General features: G+C 41.2%; 1 protein-coding gene and 1 long non-coding RNA gene across 2 annotated transcripts in view; one reads left to right on the forward strand and one right to left on the reverse strand.

Moving 5' to 3' along the window:
* Positions 1-15,296: 15,296 nt before the first annotated feature.
* LOC142600427 (uncharacterized) lies at positions 15,297-19,165 on the reverse strand. Its single transcript, XR_012833900.1, has 3 exons — positions 18,952-19,165; positions 16,949-17,141; positions 15,297-15,394 (listed from the first exon to the last, which is right to left on the reverse strand). It is a non-coding gene; the product is annotated as an uncharacterized LOC142600427 (long non-coding RNA).
* Positions 16,598-19,662, forward strand: part of PTPN3 (protein tyrosine phosphatase non-receptor type 3) — a 178,781-nt gene continuing 175,716 nt past the window's right edge. The window contains exon 1 of the mRNA XM_075744676.1: positions 16,598-16,758. Coding sequence (XP_075600791.1) covers positions 16,632-16,758 — 127 coding nt within the window. The 5' untranslated portion in view covers positions 16,598-16,631. The remainder of the gene's footprint in view (positions 16,759-19,662) is intronic.

Consider the following 19,662-nt stretch of genomic DNA (forward strand, 5'->3'; position numbering starts at 1 on the left):
TCTGGTCCTGCGTGCATCCAATATTTAATTCTTAGAGAAGAATGATAATAAAGATCAACTATTTTGCATCCTAGGTTGTCTTTTGAACAGCTGCAAAGTAACTGTGATGGTAGTGTTGTGACACAGAATTGTATTACAGACCTCATGGTATGAAATGATTTACTGGGAAGCAAGATGGCAGAAGATCAAGCCCATATCTCTCTCTGGAAATCAGAATACAGTCCCAGTCCTATGCTTCACACAACAGAAACGGAGCTTCTGAAAACATTCTTGGCATTTATGAAAAATCCATTCTAGCGATTATCACTAGTGTAACGGGGTTTCACATGACAGTAGTTGTCATTCAGCATTTTCTGTGGACAAAGGAAACAATGTCTGCAGAGGCTGACGTTTGTGTCCAGTGCTCTGCTGTTTGCATTGTTTCTGTGAGCTCTTTGCTGGGACCCTGTCTGTGTTCCTTCGCCTGCATGAAACAGCTTGTGAACTCCTCCAGGGAGAGATCACTTCTTTCATCTCCCAAATGATACTGCATATGGCATTTTGCTCAGGTGTGATAAATGGAATATTTCATCAGTTTTCTTGGGAGATTTTTCTATGGCCTTAAAGATCTGTTTGAATTTTAACGTTCAGTTTAAGTTTGTCCTGTCTTAGTTTCAACACATTACTGATTATTACATCCCTCAACCTCAATTTTCTTTCCTTCCAGTCCTTGTCATGCGCCCTGTCATGCCTCTGACTAGCCTGTAAGGGTCTCAGACTATGGACTTCTGTTTGTTCTATAAAATTTCTGAGCAATCTTTAAGTGCTGTACAAATACATAATGATCCTAGTTGTACTGCTTGCTCTGCCTTAAGTGATTTGTCTCCCTTTCTCGCCTTTTCACCCTTCAAATAGCCTCATCCTAGAAATTGCCTATAGCTTCCCCAAGCTCTCTTAATTTTCCTCAAATCAATCTTCCCAGCCCGGCAATCATTGCTGGTACCACTTGACCTCCCTCTGACTCAGGATTTGCTTTCTGGCAGAGGGATGCCCACACCTCTGTGCAGTTTGGCTGGCCACACCTCACCCAAGTCACCTCTCTGATGAGATGCCCCTTCGGTCGGCTGCCTTCTGCTGCCACGTTGCATCACACGCTCGTGTCCCTGAGAGCGCCTCTTCTTCTCGCCGTGAGCTCCTCGCCTTTCACTTCCCTGGTGACTGTGCCTGCCCTAGATAACGAAGTGGTTTGTGCCTGGTTCTTGCATAACTATTCCAGTCAGGGCACCGAGAGACCTGTGTTCTTGATTTTCTCTGCTTAGGGTCACCATGCACCTCTGAGCACTTTGTGATCAGACATCAACTGCCCCCGAAGATACTGGAGGAAGTGGATTAATCCAATTCCTCTGGCTTTTACTGATCAGAGGGTCGACTGATAATGAACAGGAGAATGTGCCATGACCTTACATGCCAATACATAAAATATACCTGAAAATATAATGCCATCACTATCAATAAACATGACTGAATTCTTGTGATGTCCAGAAAAATTTCCCTCGCCCCCTATTTTGACAGGAAAGCTATTACAATTTAGTCTGGCTTGATATGAGCCAACAGACTTTCTTTTATCTTGATTTTTTTCCCTCCAGTTTTACTGATGAAGGACAGAAAAATGGCCATCTGGGCTCTGCTTACAAGCAAAGACACAGCAAGCACGACCCAGTGCATATGGTGTCCCGAGGAGCCTTCTAGAAGGTCCGTGAATAATTAGCCTTCCCTTTTCTTATTGCATCTGATTTCACATCCTCTGCATATATTTAGTGTATTCCTTTAAACTGAAGCAGGGTGGTGGGAATCCCTGCCCTCCAGCTCTCGGCTCCTCAGCATGACTGACAAATGACACGCCGACCCCTTCCCCCAGGCGTTAGATGGAGACGTGCTACGGACCGAATCTTCCACAGGTCCCTGCGATACGCCCTTACGCGAGATGGCCGTGGTCTTACCTCACGGCAGAAAGGAATAATCAGCATCTGAACTGCCTGTTTTCACACAGCAGTTGTTTCTTTCACCCTAAATAAAAGATGCCCGTGACTGATAGATAGGTGCACATAGACCTTCTCTTTCAAGGTTAGAGTGTCTCAAAGCATCCAGATAAATGCCAGAAAATCTTTTGGAAATATGTGTGTGTAACTGCTGAGAAAAATGATGATGTTACTGACTCTTATGCTGAATAAGCAATGAAGGAAACAGTGGCCTCTGACAATGTGCCAGCTAGGGAATTTGAGAAGAGGATATATTTCCTCACAGATTTGTATGTGAAATATGCCGTGGTTGCTGTGTATTGCAGCCAAGCATTACTCAAGTTTAGACTCTTCTTTTCTTTCCTTTTTTTTTAATACCGGTGCTTTGGATACGTGTGTAACCATCTGTGCCCCCACTTCTTAGGCACTTTTATTTCCTTGCTTCTTCACACTATTCAGAAGTGGATCTGTGAGTGGTGCTTCGATATTTGTATTTTTGTACTGTATTTTTACAGCACCTTCAAGTAAGAATCAATGGAAAGACCCTGAGGAAATTATTTTTGGCCTGTTTTTCTACTCACAAAGGAGCTTGTCATGCAAACTAAACACACCCCTATATCCTTTGCTCCCAGCTATTCCCCCAGGCTGGAGTAGATCCGGAGGGCAGGATCTCTCAGAAGGAGCTCAGTGCATGGAGGCTATATTAGCCTTTTGTGGGGTGCATAAGCACTTGCACAGGTAAAGTTTTTCTGCCCGATGGAAGAGGGAGGAATGCAATGGGAGGGCAAGTTACAATCCCCTTCTTTCTCTTACAGCGGGCAATGAGTCTGTGGCGATTTGTGCTCTTGTTTTAATCTCCCTTGCATTGCCCTAACTGAGGAGTAGCTTAAGCACAGCATGAGTAAAATCTGAGCTCAGGTCCTGCTGTCTCCTTCATTAAATGCGCAGTAGTGTGCAAGTCTGCAGTTCTTCATGAGTTGAGTTCATCACCAACTTTTTTGATGAGATATATTTTAAGAGCATTATATAAATGCATGTGTATAGATATGAGATTTCTCACAAATCAGAAATGTCTCATAAAGCTGATGAAATGGAGCTTTGGAATAAAGAATTTCTTTACCTGCCTCAGTAACAAATGTGATGGCTGTCTCATCCTATCCTACGCTGCAGTATATATTGATGGCTGTGTATCATACTTCTAACTGTGCAGTGAAGACAAGCTAACAGATTCTGTGCCTCTGAAAAAGCCATGCTTTGCAAGTCCACACCATACATAATCTTAAGCTGTGTTCATGCTGATAGGAAATACTAAGCGTATTTTATTACAAAGAGGGAGAGAATGGCTGCCAGCTGGATGGCACTTGCAAATGATCCATACCTAATCTGCTCTTCCAGAGCATGACCTACATCTTGTTGCTATCATTCCCCTTTTCTTTGAATGATTAACTCTCAGTTCATGAGACTTTTCCAAGAAGGACCTATCCTTCAGGGTGCCTAGTAAGTACCAAGTGCTTTTGGCTGCTTGCATTCAGCTGCTTGTTTCCCAGAGCAGAACCATCCCAGATCTCCTTAAAAACAGCATCATAAACTTTAACCCAAAGTCCCAGGGACCCATATGATATATTGGAAAGCCATCAGTCATGGCACTATCACAGTCATATATTTTCCTGTACACAGTGATAGGTGGGCATCATGGACAGGAGCTGGCATCTAAAGGCCAGTCCAGTATTCAGAGCAAAGTCAAGGCTGCCAGGTATCACTGGAGCTGTGAAGGGAGTGAGAAATCCTCACCTAATGGCTAGCCAGCGGTCATAACCCAGCCTGGGCTTCCTTTGTAAAAAGCTTTTCTAATGTAAACAGTGTTCTTTAGGTTTCAAGGAAGCCTTGGGGAAAATGGCTGGCTGTACAAAGGACTTCTGTTGTTGCTTGACCGGTTGGCTCACTCAGCATCTTACATCTCCCCACTGCCCTTTGGTCAGAGTCATGTTATTATGAGTATATAATTGTGTATTTAGCTACTAGCTCCTCTGTCAGGGCTACAATTTAAAATAATGAAGGAATCTAATTTATATCAGTGATGCTCCTCATATGAGCTGAACACAAGGCTATAATAAGCTAATTTATAAATGACACATATTTCCCCCAAACCCAGACAAAATGAAAAATATAAAAATGAGAATGACTGACTGGTTATGCGCTCATGAGACCTTGTTCCAAAAATAGGGTTGAGCTGGTTAAAAATGCATTTGCTGAGGTGTATGAGCAATATGAAAGTTACTTTATAGTTTTCACGGGAAAATTAAACCAATTCATGAATAAATAACTGAGTGACAGGGCATTTTGATTGCCTGTTTTTTAGCAAGAGTTAGAAGTAACATTTGCTTCGCGCACAGTGTTGGCAAACTGGTTTTAATCGGTTTCCATTTGATTTTTGAGCACTAGTCAAGCCGAGGGTTAAGGGAAGGCTCCTAGACACAGGCAAATTTCCAAAGCAATCTGAGACTCCATTCACTAATTGAAGTCGGTGTCAGGATGCATGTTTTAACATGACCTTCAGGAAGTTCTTTAATTTGTTGTTAATATATCAACCTTCTCTTTTCCCTCCAGTAAAACAGCAGCTTTATACAGATTTTTTTTTTTTTTTTTTCCCCCCCCTCCATGCCTCAGCAAAGGCAGGGGAAGGAGCTGCTGACACTGAACCAGAAAAAAAGGAAGGTAGAAATTCCTGGAGAAGACGCCTCTCTCTCCTTAATAGCCTGACACAGCAGGGTGGCTGCCCACAGATTAGGAAACTGAAAGCCTTGGCATTGCCTAAGCGAGGTTGTTGCCTTTGGGTTACCCAAACAGCTGCAGCAGGTCAGCGCCGGCACTTCCACCCCCGCTGACCAGAAGGCTGAGTCAGGCCCTCTCCAGCTCCGGTCATGGCATCGCGCCTCACGCTTTCCTGAGATCAAGCCTCAGCTGCTGTGGCTCATGGTAGGGCGACAAAAAAACATGCTCCGGTTTCTCTTGGGTTGCCTTGGCCTGAACTGTTCAGCTGAGCGTCGCTGACCTAATCCCGAGCACCTTTTACCCCTCTGGCCCATGCTCCCTTGGGGGGATCCCTCTCACCGTCTCTTCTGCAGTGACCAAGCTAAAATCACGGGAGGGTTTTGTTCCACCGAAATGTTAACCTGCCTGCTGGCTGGCAAGAGGGAGAAGTTGCACAGAAACTGAGCTAACACAGTGACCCATAAAACCCGAACACCCACAGACTGATCAAATACAAAGCCCATTTCCTCACCCAAGATGCCCCACAAAAATGCCCAAAACCTTGCACAGAGATTTTTGTATCAAGATGACTATTCAACTAGTTGTATAAGCACAAACTTGATTGTTCACACTGTGATTCAACTATCCTAAAAGAAATGCATTATATGATCTAGTTATTCCTGTATGGGAACAACAGTAGCAGGATTAAAATAAATAAATAAATACAATTTTTACCACGTTAAAATTGGCGCAACCTACATAAATTAGAAAGTAAATCTTTCAATGGCATTGGCAGAGCAGGTGAGATCTATGCGCTCCAAGATTCACACCCCTTCATGTTCATGTTTTTAATGCCACCTCTTTCAGGCTGAGAAGAGAAAAAAATTGTCAATTTTTGACCTTGGGAGGAGCCCAAGTGCTGTGGGTGGTAGCAGGGCATCAGGCAAGGAAAGGAAGGGAATATTTGCTCTTCTGCATGCTCAGCAGCGTGCTTCCTTGGAAGGGGCAGAAGCCTGGCACCACTAGAAAGAAATTTACTTTCCTTTGACTCTGCAAATGCACAAACCTTCATTGTACCATTTCTTGAAGGAGAACAAGCTAACGGGAGCAAAGGTGAGGCTCCTCAGGCATTTACCACAAATTCGGATGTACAGGTTAATTTTCTTCTGCCTTTTGCTGGAAAATAACAACTCACAACAGAATGAAGGATTTCTAGGTAGCAGCAGGTTCTGAAATGGAATATATAGTTTTGTTATGAAACCTGTGCTAGCGCATATCTGGAATCCTAGTGCCAGTTCAGCAACAGCTTAAGAAGAGAGTTTTCTGCAAAATAAAACTTGGTCCCATAAGAAATTCTGATATTTCAAAAGTGTGGGAGTTTTACAACAGATTTAGATGAAAAGTTGATTTATTTTTTTTTTACTTAGAGGCAAAATATTCGCATTTGGAAACAGAAAAATAACTTTGAAATATGTTTTTGATAATGCTAAAATACTCAAATTCATAACATAGTATACAGCAAAAGCTAAAATATCATAAGAAATTGGAATCAATGGAAAAAGCACCAGCCAGTTCCATGGTACTGAATTATTTCAATCATTCTCCCATCCCTTCCCTCCAAAAATCTGGCCTTTTTGCCCAAAGCATTTTATTTTTATGGAATATATTCTCTTGGAGGCAATGTGTTTGATCATCAAAAAAATTTAAAAATGAACATTTTAATAAAGAAGAAGTGCTGCGCACTCCGAGGCCCTGTCTATGTTAGCAATCAGTGCAGAGCAATAGGAGTGGCTCTGCAGAGCATCCCTGCTATCTCTGTCTCAGGGATTTTTTACTCCACGGATTGAATGTCTATTTGTGGCTGGAGTTTGATGCAATTCACACTCTTTCAGGCCAAACCAAAGCACAGGAACTAGGAGAGTCACTTCAGCACATCCTCCTGATCTGGACTAAAATGCTAATGAAGATGCATCATGAGTATGAAGCTGACTCACACTAGCAAAAAGTCCCATTTGCTTACATCATTAGCTGTTGAATGACATTATACGCTGAGCTACCACTGGCTGATGAAATAAAAAGTATCATCTCAAGCATCCTATAAAAGGTGAGTTTTTTCTGATTAGTGGATCTTTGCTCAAACACAGTGTATCAGCTGGATTGCCTATTATTTTTATGCCTGGTTTTCTATCAGTCTGTGAAAATTATAAATGGAACAAATATTACATTGATGTAAATCACTGAACAGAATATATGGGCTTAAAGGCAGAAATGCACAATGCACAGTGGTAGTTTACACTTCTTTCTAAAGCCTTTGCCACATGGCACCAGTAATCACTGGTATTTACATCCAGTAGCAGACACAGAAAAAGATCCCTTTTCTCAAGGCTTCCAATATATGCTAAATAAAAATAGGGTCAATTTCCTACTGATTACTTTATCTCATTGATTTACTTTATTGCCAGTGGACCATCATTCCACTTTGGTCTTTTAGACTCACTCAGTTACAAACTGTACCTGATCCTTAAGGGCATATCAAAGAAGGTCAGACTGCAAAACACAAACAATGTGAGATTAAAAATAAATAAATAATAAAATAATAAAAAATACCTAATAATAGAACATCAGTATTGTCACTGTAAGAACAAGGTGCTAAAACTTATCAAAGAAAGAGTAATGAAACACTTCCATTAGCTCACAGATTAACTCATGTTATCGGCTATTTTGGTGAGCATTCAAGACTTAACAATTTTCTGGCTTGAATATCATAAAATCTTTTTATTTAGAGTAATTGTACTGGTAAGGTGACATCTTAAAACATGAAGACAAACCTCCTCTGCTTTTACAAGTAGGCAAGTTTTGAGTTTCCTTACCGTAAGTCTATTTCAATTATACTTAAGAAAAGACTAAAACATATGTCTTCATCATGTCATGGCAGTGCCCCATGCTGCAATCATCTTTGGTTGGGCTTCTTACTCTCTTTGAGTTGAGTGGTTATGCTTAATGCTTAAATTGGCCGATGAGCTTATGCGAAGAGTAGTCAAGTTTTATGCACCTGTCTCAGAACTAAAGTCTATTTTTTTAAGTCCTGGTAGCTCTTACACAACTATTATAACAAACTGGTAAAAATCCTACTCTTTTCATTTGTACGTCAGCAGCAGCACAGCTAATGTAGATTAAAGCAGTCCTACAAATTCAGAAAAAAAATCAGTGTTGTAAAGCCATAACTAAAGGCATCACTTGGGGCACACCATAGACCTAGCCAAAATGACGCAAAATTCCCCTAAGTTTCAAATTTTGAAGAAAGCTTACAATACTAAGTACTTTAGAGATGATGAACACATTGCAAGAAAGCACCTTCAGCCAATATATTTCAAGCTCTTCAATGTTATATTTGTGCTTTCTTTTTGAAGTACCTCTTCAAAGACAGAAAGGTATCCTTGTGGGCATAATAAGCAAGTTTGAATTGTTTCCCAAGAAATGTTAATGTCTTCTGCTGTAATGGCATTCTGTTAGCTCCTAAAATTTAGTGTCCATGCAGGTTTTTATAAAACGCTTGTAAGACCTGCTAGCTAATGCCTTCACTCTCCATGCGGGTGTGTGTGACTTCATCCAGAACATTAAGGCTTTAAATCATGTCATCGGTGTGGATTTATAAGATCAGGGTAATTAACAGCAGAAATACTGAGGTGTATATGTTGGCATTATATCACAGAACTGCTTTGATAAGCCATGAAGAGCTGACCTTTTTTTGGTAATTTGAAGAATAATTTTAGAACTGTATATATGCATAAAGTAGTGTAAAAAATAGAACTGTAGCTTTTCTTAGTTGCTTTGGGTTGCAATCAGGAATAAATAAGAAATGTTAATGCTTGTATTTTTTTCTTCAGTCAAAAGAAGCTATCATGAAAACAGTATGATAATTGTAAGAAACCGAATTGGAATTATTTTTTTAGTGAAGTTAAATTTAGCTATGTGAATAAGTAATTCACCTTTTGAAAATTAATGTCAGATCAAGCATTAAAAAATTCTCTTTTGAACAGTCATGTTTACTTAATGGTCTCGGACACCTTCTAAAACAACCTCTTCTATTGTATAACATCTTGAACTTTTACATCTAAGTTACCTGAATGAAGAAAAAAAAAAAATTGAGCCTAGACTGTATTTTTTATTTACATCTTTGATCAAATCTCCTGATCCCCAGCAAGCAAAGCACAGATGCCAAAGAAATCAGTAGCGGAGTGGATAATAAGCTAGATGTCATCCCCTGGTGCAGAGAGTATTTGGAAATATAAAAGAATTCTTAAAATCGCAGGTCTGTGGCTAGCTGCAAAGACATCAATAGATACAGTACTTCAAAGTGCCAAGTTATTAAGCATATCACACTCAGATGTGAGAAAGCTGGAGTTTTGTGCATAAGATGAAGCAGCATCTATATGTAATGAACATAAGTGAAGACAGATTAAACTCAGGAAACGTATCTCCAAAAATCCTATTCTTGAAATACCGATCCCATGCAGTGTTAAAAATAGTTTCTTGCTACCCTTCTCTAAGCTAATTTGTACCCAACGTGTCACTTCATTTCATCTAAGTATAACAAATATCTAACTGAACACTTACCTGATTTTTGAAGCCACGCCAACAGTTTGTGGAGTTTGGAGTGGGATGATTAAACAGAGGATGCTCTGCTGTCTGGCTGGCTGGCTGAGGGACGTTTTCTTTGCTGGTCTGTGTGGACACATCTGGCTCCCTAGTCCAGAACAGAGTTGCACAGGGACATTTCTAGCTCCTTCCTTAAGCGTAAAGCTTAATGCATTTGGAGCTTCAAATTCACTTCAGCTGTTGGACATGGCACAAATAATCTAGTAGGGTTAAAGCTTTAACCAGGGATTGCCTGAATTTGGGTTGCCTCCGCAGGGCCTTTTCCCTGTTCAGGCTCCTTTGGTGCCCGGCTCCTTCTTTTAAAAATTTGAAGATATAGTTAATAGGGGTTGCCAGCTTGTAGTGGGTGTGCAAGAGTCACGCTTGTGAAAATGAGCATCAAGATAAAAGAAATGATGGGATTTAAAACTAAATTAGGAAGGAGTCACACTTCTGAGGCTTATACTTGTGGAAAATAAGCAAAATGCCACTCCATGTCATTCAGGTGTCACACTCACTTGCCAGTAACATAGCCATTGTGATGATAACTCGATGATGATGACAAGTCACCACAGTGCTGCATGAAACCACGTGGCTGACACTTGGAATTCGTCTACTCTAAGGTATTTACTAAATACAGTGAAGCTTACACATGTCCTCTGGTCAGCACATTGAAAAGAAGTCAAGAAGCTTACTCATCCAAGAAATGCAGCATAATTAAACCCTCCAACTAACTCTGAGCAACTTCCTACACCCTAAATGATCCATTTTAAGGTTTTTTTTTTAATGAACGTGTGTGGTTGGTTGTTTTGGTTTTGGTTTGGTTTTCCCCTTGGAATAATCCCCTTTTTTCACTTTACAATCATGCTGCGAATCTCCTGTATATTTAATACCCTCAATATGCCCTCTAGTTTTAATCTATCATTTCCATTAGAATTATCTAATCTATTTATGCTTAATTACTGTTTTCTAAAAGAACTTCACTACATGCACTGACTAATAGACAAGACTATCCTCTTCCTCTCATTATTATACCTTTCTGGTTTTTCTGTTCCTGACAAAAATAATTTTCAGCACTAAGGGTGAGGAAATGCCAGTTTATGCTAATTGTAGTTGGAAAACAGATGAAAATCCAGACAATCACATAAAATGACAAGCAGTGAGAGGAGGATGTGTACAACAGTGGTTTTAAGCCAGCTTTGCTTTCCCCTAACCCAGCACTGCTCAGAGGCTTCACTCAGATGCTCTAAGTGGTGGGAGCAGATGCAAATGTGGAGGACACCTAACTGAGGGTTTCCATGACCAAGGGAACTATCCATGCCCTCTTTTCTACAGCTATCCTCCCTTCCTGAATTAAATTAATTGGGCTTCTCAGCTCCTTTGTCTCAGGGTGGTCCACAGGGGTTAACTGTGGAAAACAGTCCAAGCACAACCAGTGGTGGAGACCTTGTTCTCTATCAATACATCTCAAATGGAAGCAACCAATGTAGTCCTTCCTTTCTTATTTAATGTAGGAGCATTAAAAAGGAATTTCTGCATCGCCTTTACTTGTCATTATAAAGATTCCCAGGGCTGACACTTGGATACCTACCTCTCCCCACCTTTTTCAGCAAGAACAATCTTGACCTGCAGAGTATGATTTTCTGACTTTAACATGGGACTTCCACAGTATACTTCTGATTTTCTTTTGTCCATATGGGTCTAATATGATTGACTACTGGTAAAGCAAACAGCTACAGTCCTGAGGGATGTTGGCCCACCAACCATCTCAGTGCCTTTTCGTCTGTAATGGCTGGATGAACCCCAGGAAATCTTGAATCTGGATTCAAAGCCACAAGTAATGAAGCTGGTCAGTAAGGCTCTGAGGGGACCTGCTGCAAGAGCGAGCACATAGCAGAAGCAGGCTCTTGGTTCACCAGCCCATCACACCACAACATAACCAAATATGGAGAGAAAACAAGTTGGAAAGAGAACTTAATACTTAAAAACAATCTTCTAGATCGTGCCCCCACTGACAGACAGGATTAGGCAGTGGAACAGCACACAGAGTTAACTGGAAATCTGTGTGTGCTGGCAGCAGTTTATTACTGGATTCATTGTTCTGCATGGTTTTGCCCTTGCAATTACTGCAACTGACTCCTTTTTGCTTTATGCAGTCTTTTTATTTGCCTGGTTTTAAGTCTGAGGTTTGAATCTGTTCACATCTCCTTTGTTTAAACACATCCCTCATGCCTTCAGGTGTGTTTGTTGATCCCTTGAGCTGAAGCTAGAAAAAAAAATAGTGCTGAACTTACAGCGCGTTGCATCACCTTCAAAGAGAGTTGGAAAGCACATCACCTCCTTGTAGCCTTTTGTCCCCAGATCCCTTTGGGTTTCTTGCAGCAGCTTGGCAGGCTGATTTCACTCCCATGGTCCTTTCAGCCTGACGGGTCTTCTGCTCATTAATCTAAAGGAACTGGCAGTTTAGGAGGAAAAACTTTGATAGTAATGTTGAATGGGCTAGAATTTAAAGCTGCATTCCTTGAAATTACTCCAGATGAAGTAGCCAGTGTGCCAAGTTATCTTACTGCCATTTGCTCTGCAGAAATCTACACTGTATCTGACAGTGGAAATGTGTCACACAGAAATTACCCTGCCAGTGGATGCTTGAATTAGATTTTGCCCAATAATATGGGATGGCTTTTGATTTGTGATCTTGAGAAATCAAAATGTTGAGTTGCTGTTTAACTTAACTTAAACTAAAAAAAAAACCCAAAACAACCAAACTCAAAAACATTAGAACAGTTTTATATCCTCCTCAGGAAATTTAATTCTAGGATAAATTTCAAGTGTCCCACACAGGTCCCCTACTTTTTCTTCTAGGCAGTGACACGTTCAGCAGTGGTATTGCTGTGTATTGCCTAGCAGCTCCTCTTGCTTTTTAGGGTTCAAGCAGTAGGTCTCAGGAGGGTGAAGAATGCACCAGAGTCATCCTAAAGTCCACAGGGCACAACTTACTAGAAACTGCTCACCCCCTATCTGAGAAAAGGAATGGAAAATTGTTTCTAGAAGAATAAATGCAACCTATTCGTGCAGCACCTGAAAAGCAGAATTCATTTTAGTAAATGTAAAGGTTTACTTCAGAGCCGGTCACAGTAGGTGCCCTTTACAGACCATGGAGAGTGAGGCAGTGCACAGCAGGGTCTAGGGCATGGTTCGCCTCCTCCTGAAAGAGATATCTGGAACAGTTTGGATGACTCGTGTCCTCAGTGTGCCTACTTCTCTCCACCGCCTAGGCTGACCACCTCACATATGGGGATCTACACTGCAGTTGTCCAAAATTCAGTGCGGGGAAGCAACCTCTCACTCTAAACACACGAATGCACCAAGATAATGGTCCCTGAAGCCTTTTGCACGTAGCAGCTCTGGGTCCAGTGGGTGTTGTGCCTCTCACCTGCACGCGCTTGCCGTGGATGTGTACTCTGCTAACACCACACTTCGCATCTTCGTGTTTTATAACCTCACGGCTCACCGCTTCCACGTCAAGGCAGTGGTTTCAGCACCGTTTCTCCCCAAGTGAGCTTCATCCCTTCCAAAGAAAACAGGGGCTCCCTTTCCTCCCCTTGCCCCAGTCCTGCCGCACTTGCTGTGCAAGCAGCAGATGCTTTGCAGTAATACCTGAAAGCCTTTTTCAAACAAACACTATTCTGCTGAATTAAGCATTTTAGAGTCCTTCAGTTAGAACAGAAAAGCGAAGATTACCCAAATGGTCTGGATGATACCATCACGCGCTTCTGTGGACCAATATATTCAGGATTTCATCTTCACATTGCACTGGGTAACAGAGTTATCACCTGAAGTGGGAAACCTGTGCTGTTTAAAGAAACAATTGCTTAAACCTGCTCCATTTCATGCCAGTTAGGGTCCACCCACAGGCTTTTGCCATATTCCCAAATCAGCCTTGAGCTGACAACCTTTGATCAGTTCCATGGAAAGCTAATGACGCATAATTGTAGGTTATGGCCGGATATCAGGGTGAGGACAAATGTAGCATTATAAGGAAGCAGATGCAAGCATGACTTGGTTATTTTGTCACTTCAGTGACAGAAGTGGAGACAAGCATCAATTGCACAGTTACTGTAAACCTACACTGTTTTTTTCAGACAATGATTATAATTATAGATATGAGCTTCTTGGAAGATCAAGCACCACAATTATGGGATGTTTGTCATTTGAACGCTCGCCGCAATAACTCACATATAAATGTATGCATCAGTTTGAATGTTTGGAGTCTGTCCAAAGACATAAATGGCTGCTATCACTTCATATTTTAATTTCATGATTACAACGGAATGGTCTTGTATGTAAACTTGACTCTTCCTAGAGTTTTCGCTGCAGTTGACGGTACTCGTTCACTTAGCTCATTAGACAGTTTTCAGATTTTTAGGATTTGATGTTTAACCAAATGCATTCACTTATCCAAACATTACCTCAAGCACCAAAAAGTCTAGCTTCAATTGCTATTTTTCACTTTATTGTAAAAAGTTGGAATCAACTCACATGTGCCTTCTATTTCCAAAGGCTGGGTAACAACTTCAGTTCCTGACCTGTTTCATCCACAGGCAGAATTACAGCTCAACACGGAAAGAGAAAAAAAATTTAAAGGATTTCTTGTGCAATTTTTATATTATTGCTTTACAAAAAGCCTTTCTTTTTTCATAACAGTCCTTTCCACTGAAATTCAAATCAGACCATGCTAATCTGATACCCAGTATGAGTTTGCTAATGCCATAAGAATATGATTATTGAGACATCACCTACTGCAACTGTATGTATTCAGACAATACAAATAAATGCACGCCCTTCTGCAAATGTACTTCCAAGGGTTTCTGAGCTTGCAGCTCTACGTGATTCACTTACTATAAATCGTCAGTGCAGTAACCTTGGGACATCTTAGAACATGGCTCTGAAGTTAATGGACTATGGAGTAAGAAGCGAGTAGGCTAAACATTTACCATCCTCCTGGTCTGTAATAAACCCGGCTGGCCATGTTAAGTCATGTACAGAATTATGTTTCAAGACTCAGGTAAGCTTTCAGAATGTGCCAGTATTAACGTGCAATCAAGGGTCATTTCACAAAAAGCTATTTCCCCACAGCCACTTATCTTCAGTTCAGCATTGCCCAGTTTAATCTCTGGGCTATCGCCCATGTTAAGAATTATCTAGGATTTTAGTCTAAGCAGGACAGTGGATAAACAAATTTCTATTGAGAACTGTCCTACAGAAAAAGGATGCGGAGGGAAAAAAGCAATAACTTCGCTTCTTCACAGACAACACAGACAATACAGTTCCTGAAAGCTTTTGCAAGTTTTTCTTAGTTTTCAACCTTACATGGATCCTCAGTGTGTCATCTCAAGAGCGTTTCCATCACTTGAGATGTCTTCAGGCTGAGAGGGAAAGCGCACGGACTAGGGCAGCAGCAGCAGAGGCAGGAAAGCCAAGGCAGCTCCATCCTGCACTTCTCACAGCCCAGCAGCTGCCGCCTTCCCGAGTAGAGCGGGTGAAAAATTATTTCCTCTAAACTCCAGGGGAATATTAATTCACTGTCATGCGCTTTACAGTCCTCCTCACTGGGGAAGGCCCCTCAGTGAGTAACACTGTAGAAGTGGGGTGAATACAAACACCTCTTTCATTTTGTTCGCTGAAGTGTTAAAACAAGTACAAGACTCCCATGTGAGTGAATTTGACCTCTGGAAAACACAACTTTGCATCAACCTGTTCAAGCTTACCTGCACATGAAAAAAAACCCTCAATCTTTGTAAGCTTTGTTAAGTTTTATTTTTCAAGGAGAGAGAAGGAGAAAGAGGATGAGTATTTAGATCTATTGAGTATAATGTAAGTACTCACAGGCTGCAAAACGAGAGATTTTATTTACCCAGGTGAGAGAAAAGCAGGAAATTGCCATATTACGTCATTTTCCACTGAGGAACCTCTGGTGGACGTGCTGTTTCCAGGAGGACGTAATGTTCCTAGAAGTGAGAATTGATTTAGATTTTTCTCTCAGCATTCCACTGTGAAAACAGAAACTGAACTTTTGCCAAACTCTGTAGGAGTATCTTTTTTTAAAAAAATCATTATTACAATAAGGTCATGTTCCTCTTAAAACACAACATTTTACATGCGTGAAATCTCAAATGCTCGCTGCTTATTGTCTGCCTCATCCCAATATTTTACAAGTGTGCAATAATGATAGCTTCCTCTTTCATGCTGTATTTTGTACATAGATTTCAAAGCATTTTCCAAAGAAAGGGAACTATAATTATGCCTGTGTTAGGGATGGGGAAACAGAAACACCGAGAGGTAAAGCAATTTGCCCAAGGTGACAGGGTAAATTAGAGGCAGAGTCAGGCATAAATCCCGCGTCTCCTGCTTTTTGGTTCCTTGCTAACCACAGCCTTGCTTGCACTTGACGATGGTATCACCAGCTTGCAAGAGCAACAGCAGTAGGAAACTGCTATGGGGGTACTATGAGATGCGCCCTGATGTGAAGTTCATCCAGGTCTTAATGAGGGCCCAGCTGCAATCCCTCTTGGTCACGGGGGTAACAGATAAATGGTACCGGAGCTGCGACAGAGCAGTGCCGGGGGCTTCTCACCGAGCCCCAGAAGGGTGGACAGGGGCTGCTGAAAGGCAGAGCAACCTCTGCGGTCGCTGCATGGAGGAATTCTCTCTGCAAGCACCGGGGCACTATTAACCACGTTTCCTGGGGATCCATTTCTCAGAAATCAGGTCATGGAGACAGAGGCCTCTGTAGCAAAGGTGTGGAGTTGTTTTGTCCCACAAGAAATCGTGCCTTGGGGAGACTCGGTGGCAGCGCTTGTCACCTTGGTGCACAGCGGAAGGATTCCTGCTGTCCCACAGCGCAGGAGCATCCGAATTATACCGCTAGCTGTGGTTTATTTGGCATGTAAGATTGATTTTAAATTATTTCCTGTATATTCACAAACCCAGCAAGTAGCTTCCCTTTAAAGTGCACCAGCTGTGACAGTGGGTAGGTTCTGTAATTTCAAATGAGGCGCTAAGAGACTACTCCTTTCAACAACCTTTTTTTTAATGAGGGTGGGTACCTGTTGCAATGACTCAATTAAAACTCTTCTGCCACGCAAGATGTGTGTTGCCAGACCTGTTTCACAGGTTTCTCAGGAGGGAGGATAACATGTGACAACAGACAGAAGCCAAGAGTGCTGGAGAAGATCAGAAGCCTGCATGAGTGAGCTTAGCTTTCCAAAATATTTTCTTAAAGAGCTATTCAAAAGACCACTGACCTCTCCGACAGACAGCACCATGGTGGAGCAAGAGATGCTGCTGTCGTGTCCTTATCCTCAGGAAAAGTGTAAGTGACCAAATATGATTTTGTGTAAGAAATGAAAACAGGACACTGGAGAAAGGAAATGAAAGAAATGATCTAGCTAGTATAATTGAAAAGACAGAGGGAGTAGAGGGGAAATGCTAAAATAAGGAAATAAGGAAGCTATTAACTTTATATTGTAGCCATGCAATTGAAATATGATTACTGTACTTACAAGAAAAAGAAAGGATGCTTGTATGAAGAACTCTGATATAAAAGCATCTTGAAGAAACTTGCTTTAATCTTTGACTTTCCACTTGTATTTGCAAAGCGCTGTGGCATGGGGCTGCTTGTGTGGTGGAGAATGTGAACAATGAGCTTTGATTTAGTAACTTGAGTGGCAGACTGGAGTGCTTTGAAAGCATTTTCTAGAAAGACATAGTACAATTAAAAACAACATCTTTGTTTTTGACAGTGCAAAGCTTCTTTTTCCTAAGGCATCAGCAAGCTTTCTAACACTTTATCCAAATGCCAGCTGAGAGTTATGGTACGGTGCAAATATTCCCAAATCTGTCCCTCCTTCCTCCAAGGAAGCTGTCACAGAACTTTGCTAACCAGAAATTTTATTTTTATTACTAGAAAATGTAACACAGGCAAGAAAGAAAAACAACAACAAAAATCTGAACGTGTTGGGTTTAAAAAAGACTAGGAATGTTCTAAAAGACTTCTGAAAAACACTAAGTCAGGTTTCCAGCATGCCAAAGACAAGTATGACAGAAAGGTAGAAATGTAGCTGACTACAATGAAGTCAGGTAACTAAGTCTGGAGTGGACTTGTCTGAACAAAATACTAAGCAAAGGTAGAAACGGAACTAGTATGTCCTGAAGCCACTTCAATTCACTGCCAGAAAAAAGTTCAGTGCAAAAAAACCTTCTCTCTTTGAACTCAAGAAACTTTGCCTTTTGAATGGCCTGGCTTGTTTTAGCAACTTCACGAGGATGTTACTTAAACCTTACTCCAGATGGAAGGATCATCTTTGTTCTGGATGTGAAAATGTCACTTTGTACAGGGCTTTATGTCGGCTATCAAGAGCTGAATAGGGCAGGGGTGTCAGCAAAGATGCAGTTTACCTGTCTTCTATTTTGTCTTGCTTTCTACTCCCTACAAAGTCCCATATGCAAAGATGACAGACAGTTAAAAATCTTCCTTAGGTACAGTGTCCTGCCGAGCTGACTTAGGAGCCAGCCTGCTTGTAACCAACTGACTAACAGGGTTTAAATGAAACCTGGAGTTATAATATCGCTGTTATAAAAAAACAGTGATGCTTCCCTTTCTGCTGCCTAGTGTCCTATTAAAGGTTTGTGGAAAGCAGGATTACAGTAATTTATTTTTAGCTTTGCTGTAACCTAAACAATAGAAGTGAACGCTTTTCTCTTTCATGGACTGATTTTTATTTTTTTTCTTTTCCGTTGTTCACTTTAATCTTAAAAAGAAAACAAGAGTCGTACTGTGTTCAAATCATCCAATTGACTTTTCTGGAAGACATAAAAGGGGACTGGAGCTCTCGAATTGCTCAGTTTTGTATGTGAAATGTAACTTTATACTGCATGTCATCATTTTTTGCATGTGTGTAAGAGAGAAAGGGAGATTTCTCAATATCAGTCTGGCCCTCAATTTCGGAGAAATGTGCCAGCTGCAACACGTGCTGCGCTGTAGAGGCTGAAAAATTTGCATGGAAAAATAAAATCAAACCCAAATGAAATAAATCCATAGGAGGAAGGAAGCCATGTAATACCTCAGGATGGACAAGCTGGGTCCTCTAATTGCACCTTCTGGTGGCATGAATCAGCACTGACCCCCCCCTGAAGCCCACGGAGTTACCCCATGGACTATGTGGAGGACCAGCCTTGCTGCATTCACTGTATTAAGTGCATGTATCCGACATGTTAAAAAGACAAACTGAGCACTGAATGGGCCCATTCTAGCTGTAAAGGGTCAAATTGTGCCTCAGCAGGTGATGCATTTCAGCTCAAAACTAAGTGCTTTCTTGGACTGGTCCAAAAGGTCAACACATTGCAGATTTTAGCTTATAAATAAAAACCTAAGTCTTTTAATAAATCCTTTCTGGTAAGCTAAGCAGGCATGGTACAGCTTTGAGAGTCTGCAGCTACTTGTTGGGAGCTGTTGGCTTTGTATCTGTTGCTATGTGAAGTCAACAAGAAACTCAAAACTTCGTACCTGAACATAGGTCTAGCTGTCCATAATGATATATTTCCATGAGTCTTCTGCTTACTGTCATTTGTCTTCCTAAATGTCTTTCAAGGAAAAACTAAGACATTTATGAGGGGTTTTTTTGTCCTCCAAGACACACCAAAGGATGGCTGCCACACTGAAAAATTAGCCCATAGTTAGTCATGGGATGTATTTTTCATAGGTCCGTGTAGGTCCAATGCTGTAGTACCCAGGGATTCACCCCACGGGTAAATCCTGCTCTTTCCTTGTGAATATTAGCTGGGGTTTTCTGTGGTCTGTCACCCAGCGTTTCACATGCTATCCAGGCAGGTCGGGGAGACTACTGATTAATAACCTCTGGTGTCAGGTACCTCATCCAGGTTTGTCTCGTGACAGAGATGACAAAACCAGGAAGATAAAACATCCCGAAACAGCAGCACAGAGGTTAAGGTCCCACCATCTCTTGCTACTGTCGTTTGTTTTTTTCCTGTCTCAAAAACTATTAGTAGTCAAAATAATGTTGCCACAGGTATACATATCGCATATAGGCACAAACACCTAACTAGGCTCAGCCCATCACTTTCCTCATCAACCTTCTCGAGGCCATTCTGCTAGCTCCTCTTGTCAGAGATCGTTTTCAAAGGAAAATAGATTAAATTAGTCATTAGAATGGATTTTACTGCTCTTAGAAAGCAAAATGTGTGTAATAAATACAGT

The sequence above is a fragment of the Balearica regulorum genome, chromosome 2 (assembly GCF_011004875.1).
Source record: "Balearica regulorum gibbericeps isolate bBalReg1 chromosome 2, bBalReg1.pri, whole genome shotgun sequence".
NCBI lineage: Eukaryota > Metazoa > Chordata > Aves > Gruiformes > Gruidae > Balearica > Balearica regulorum.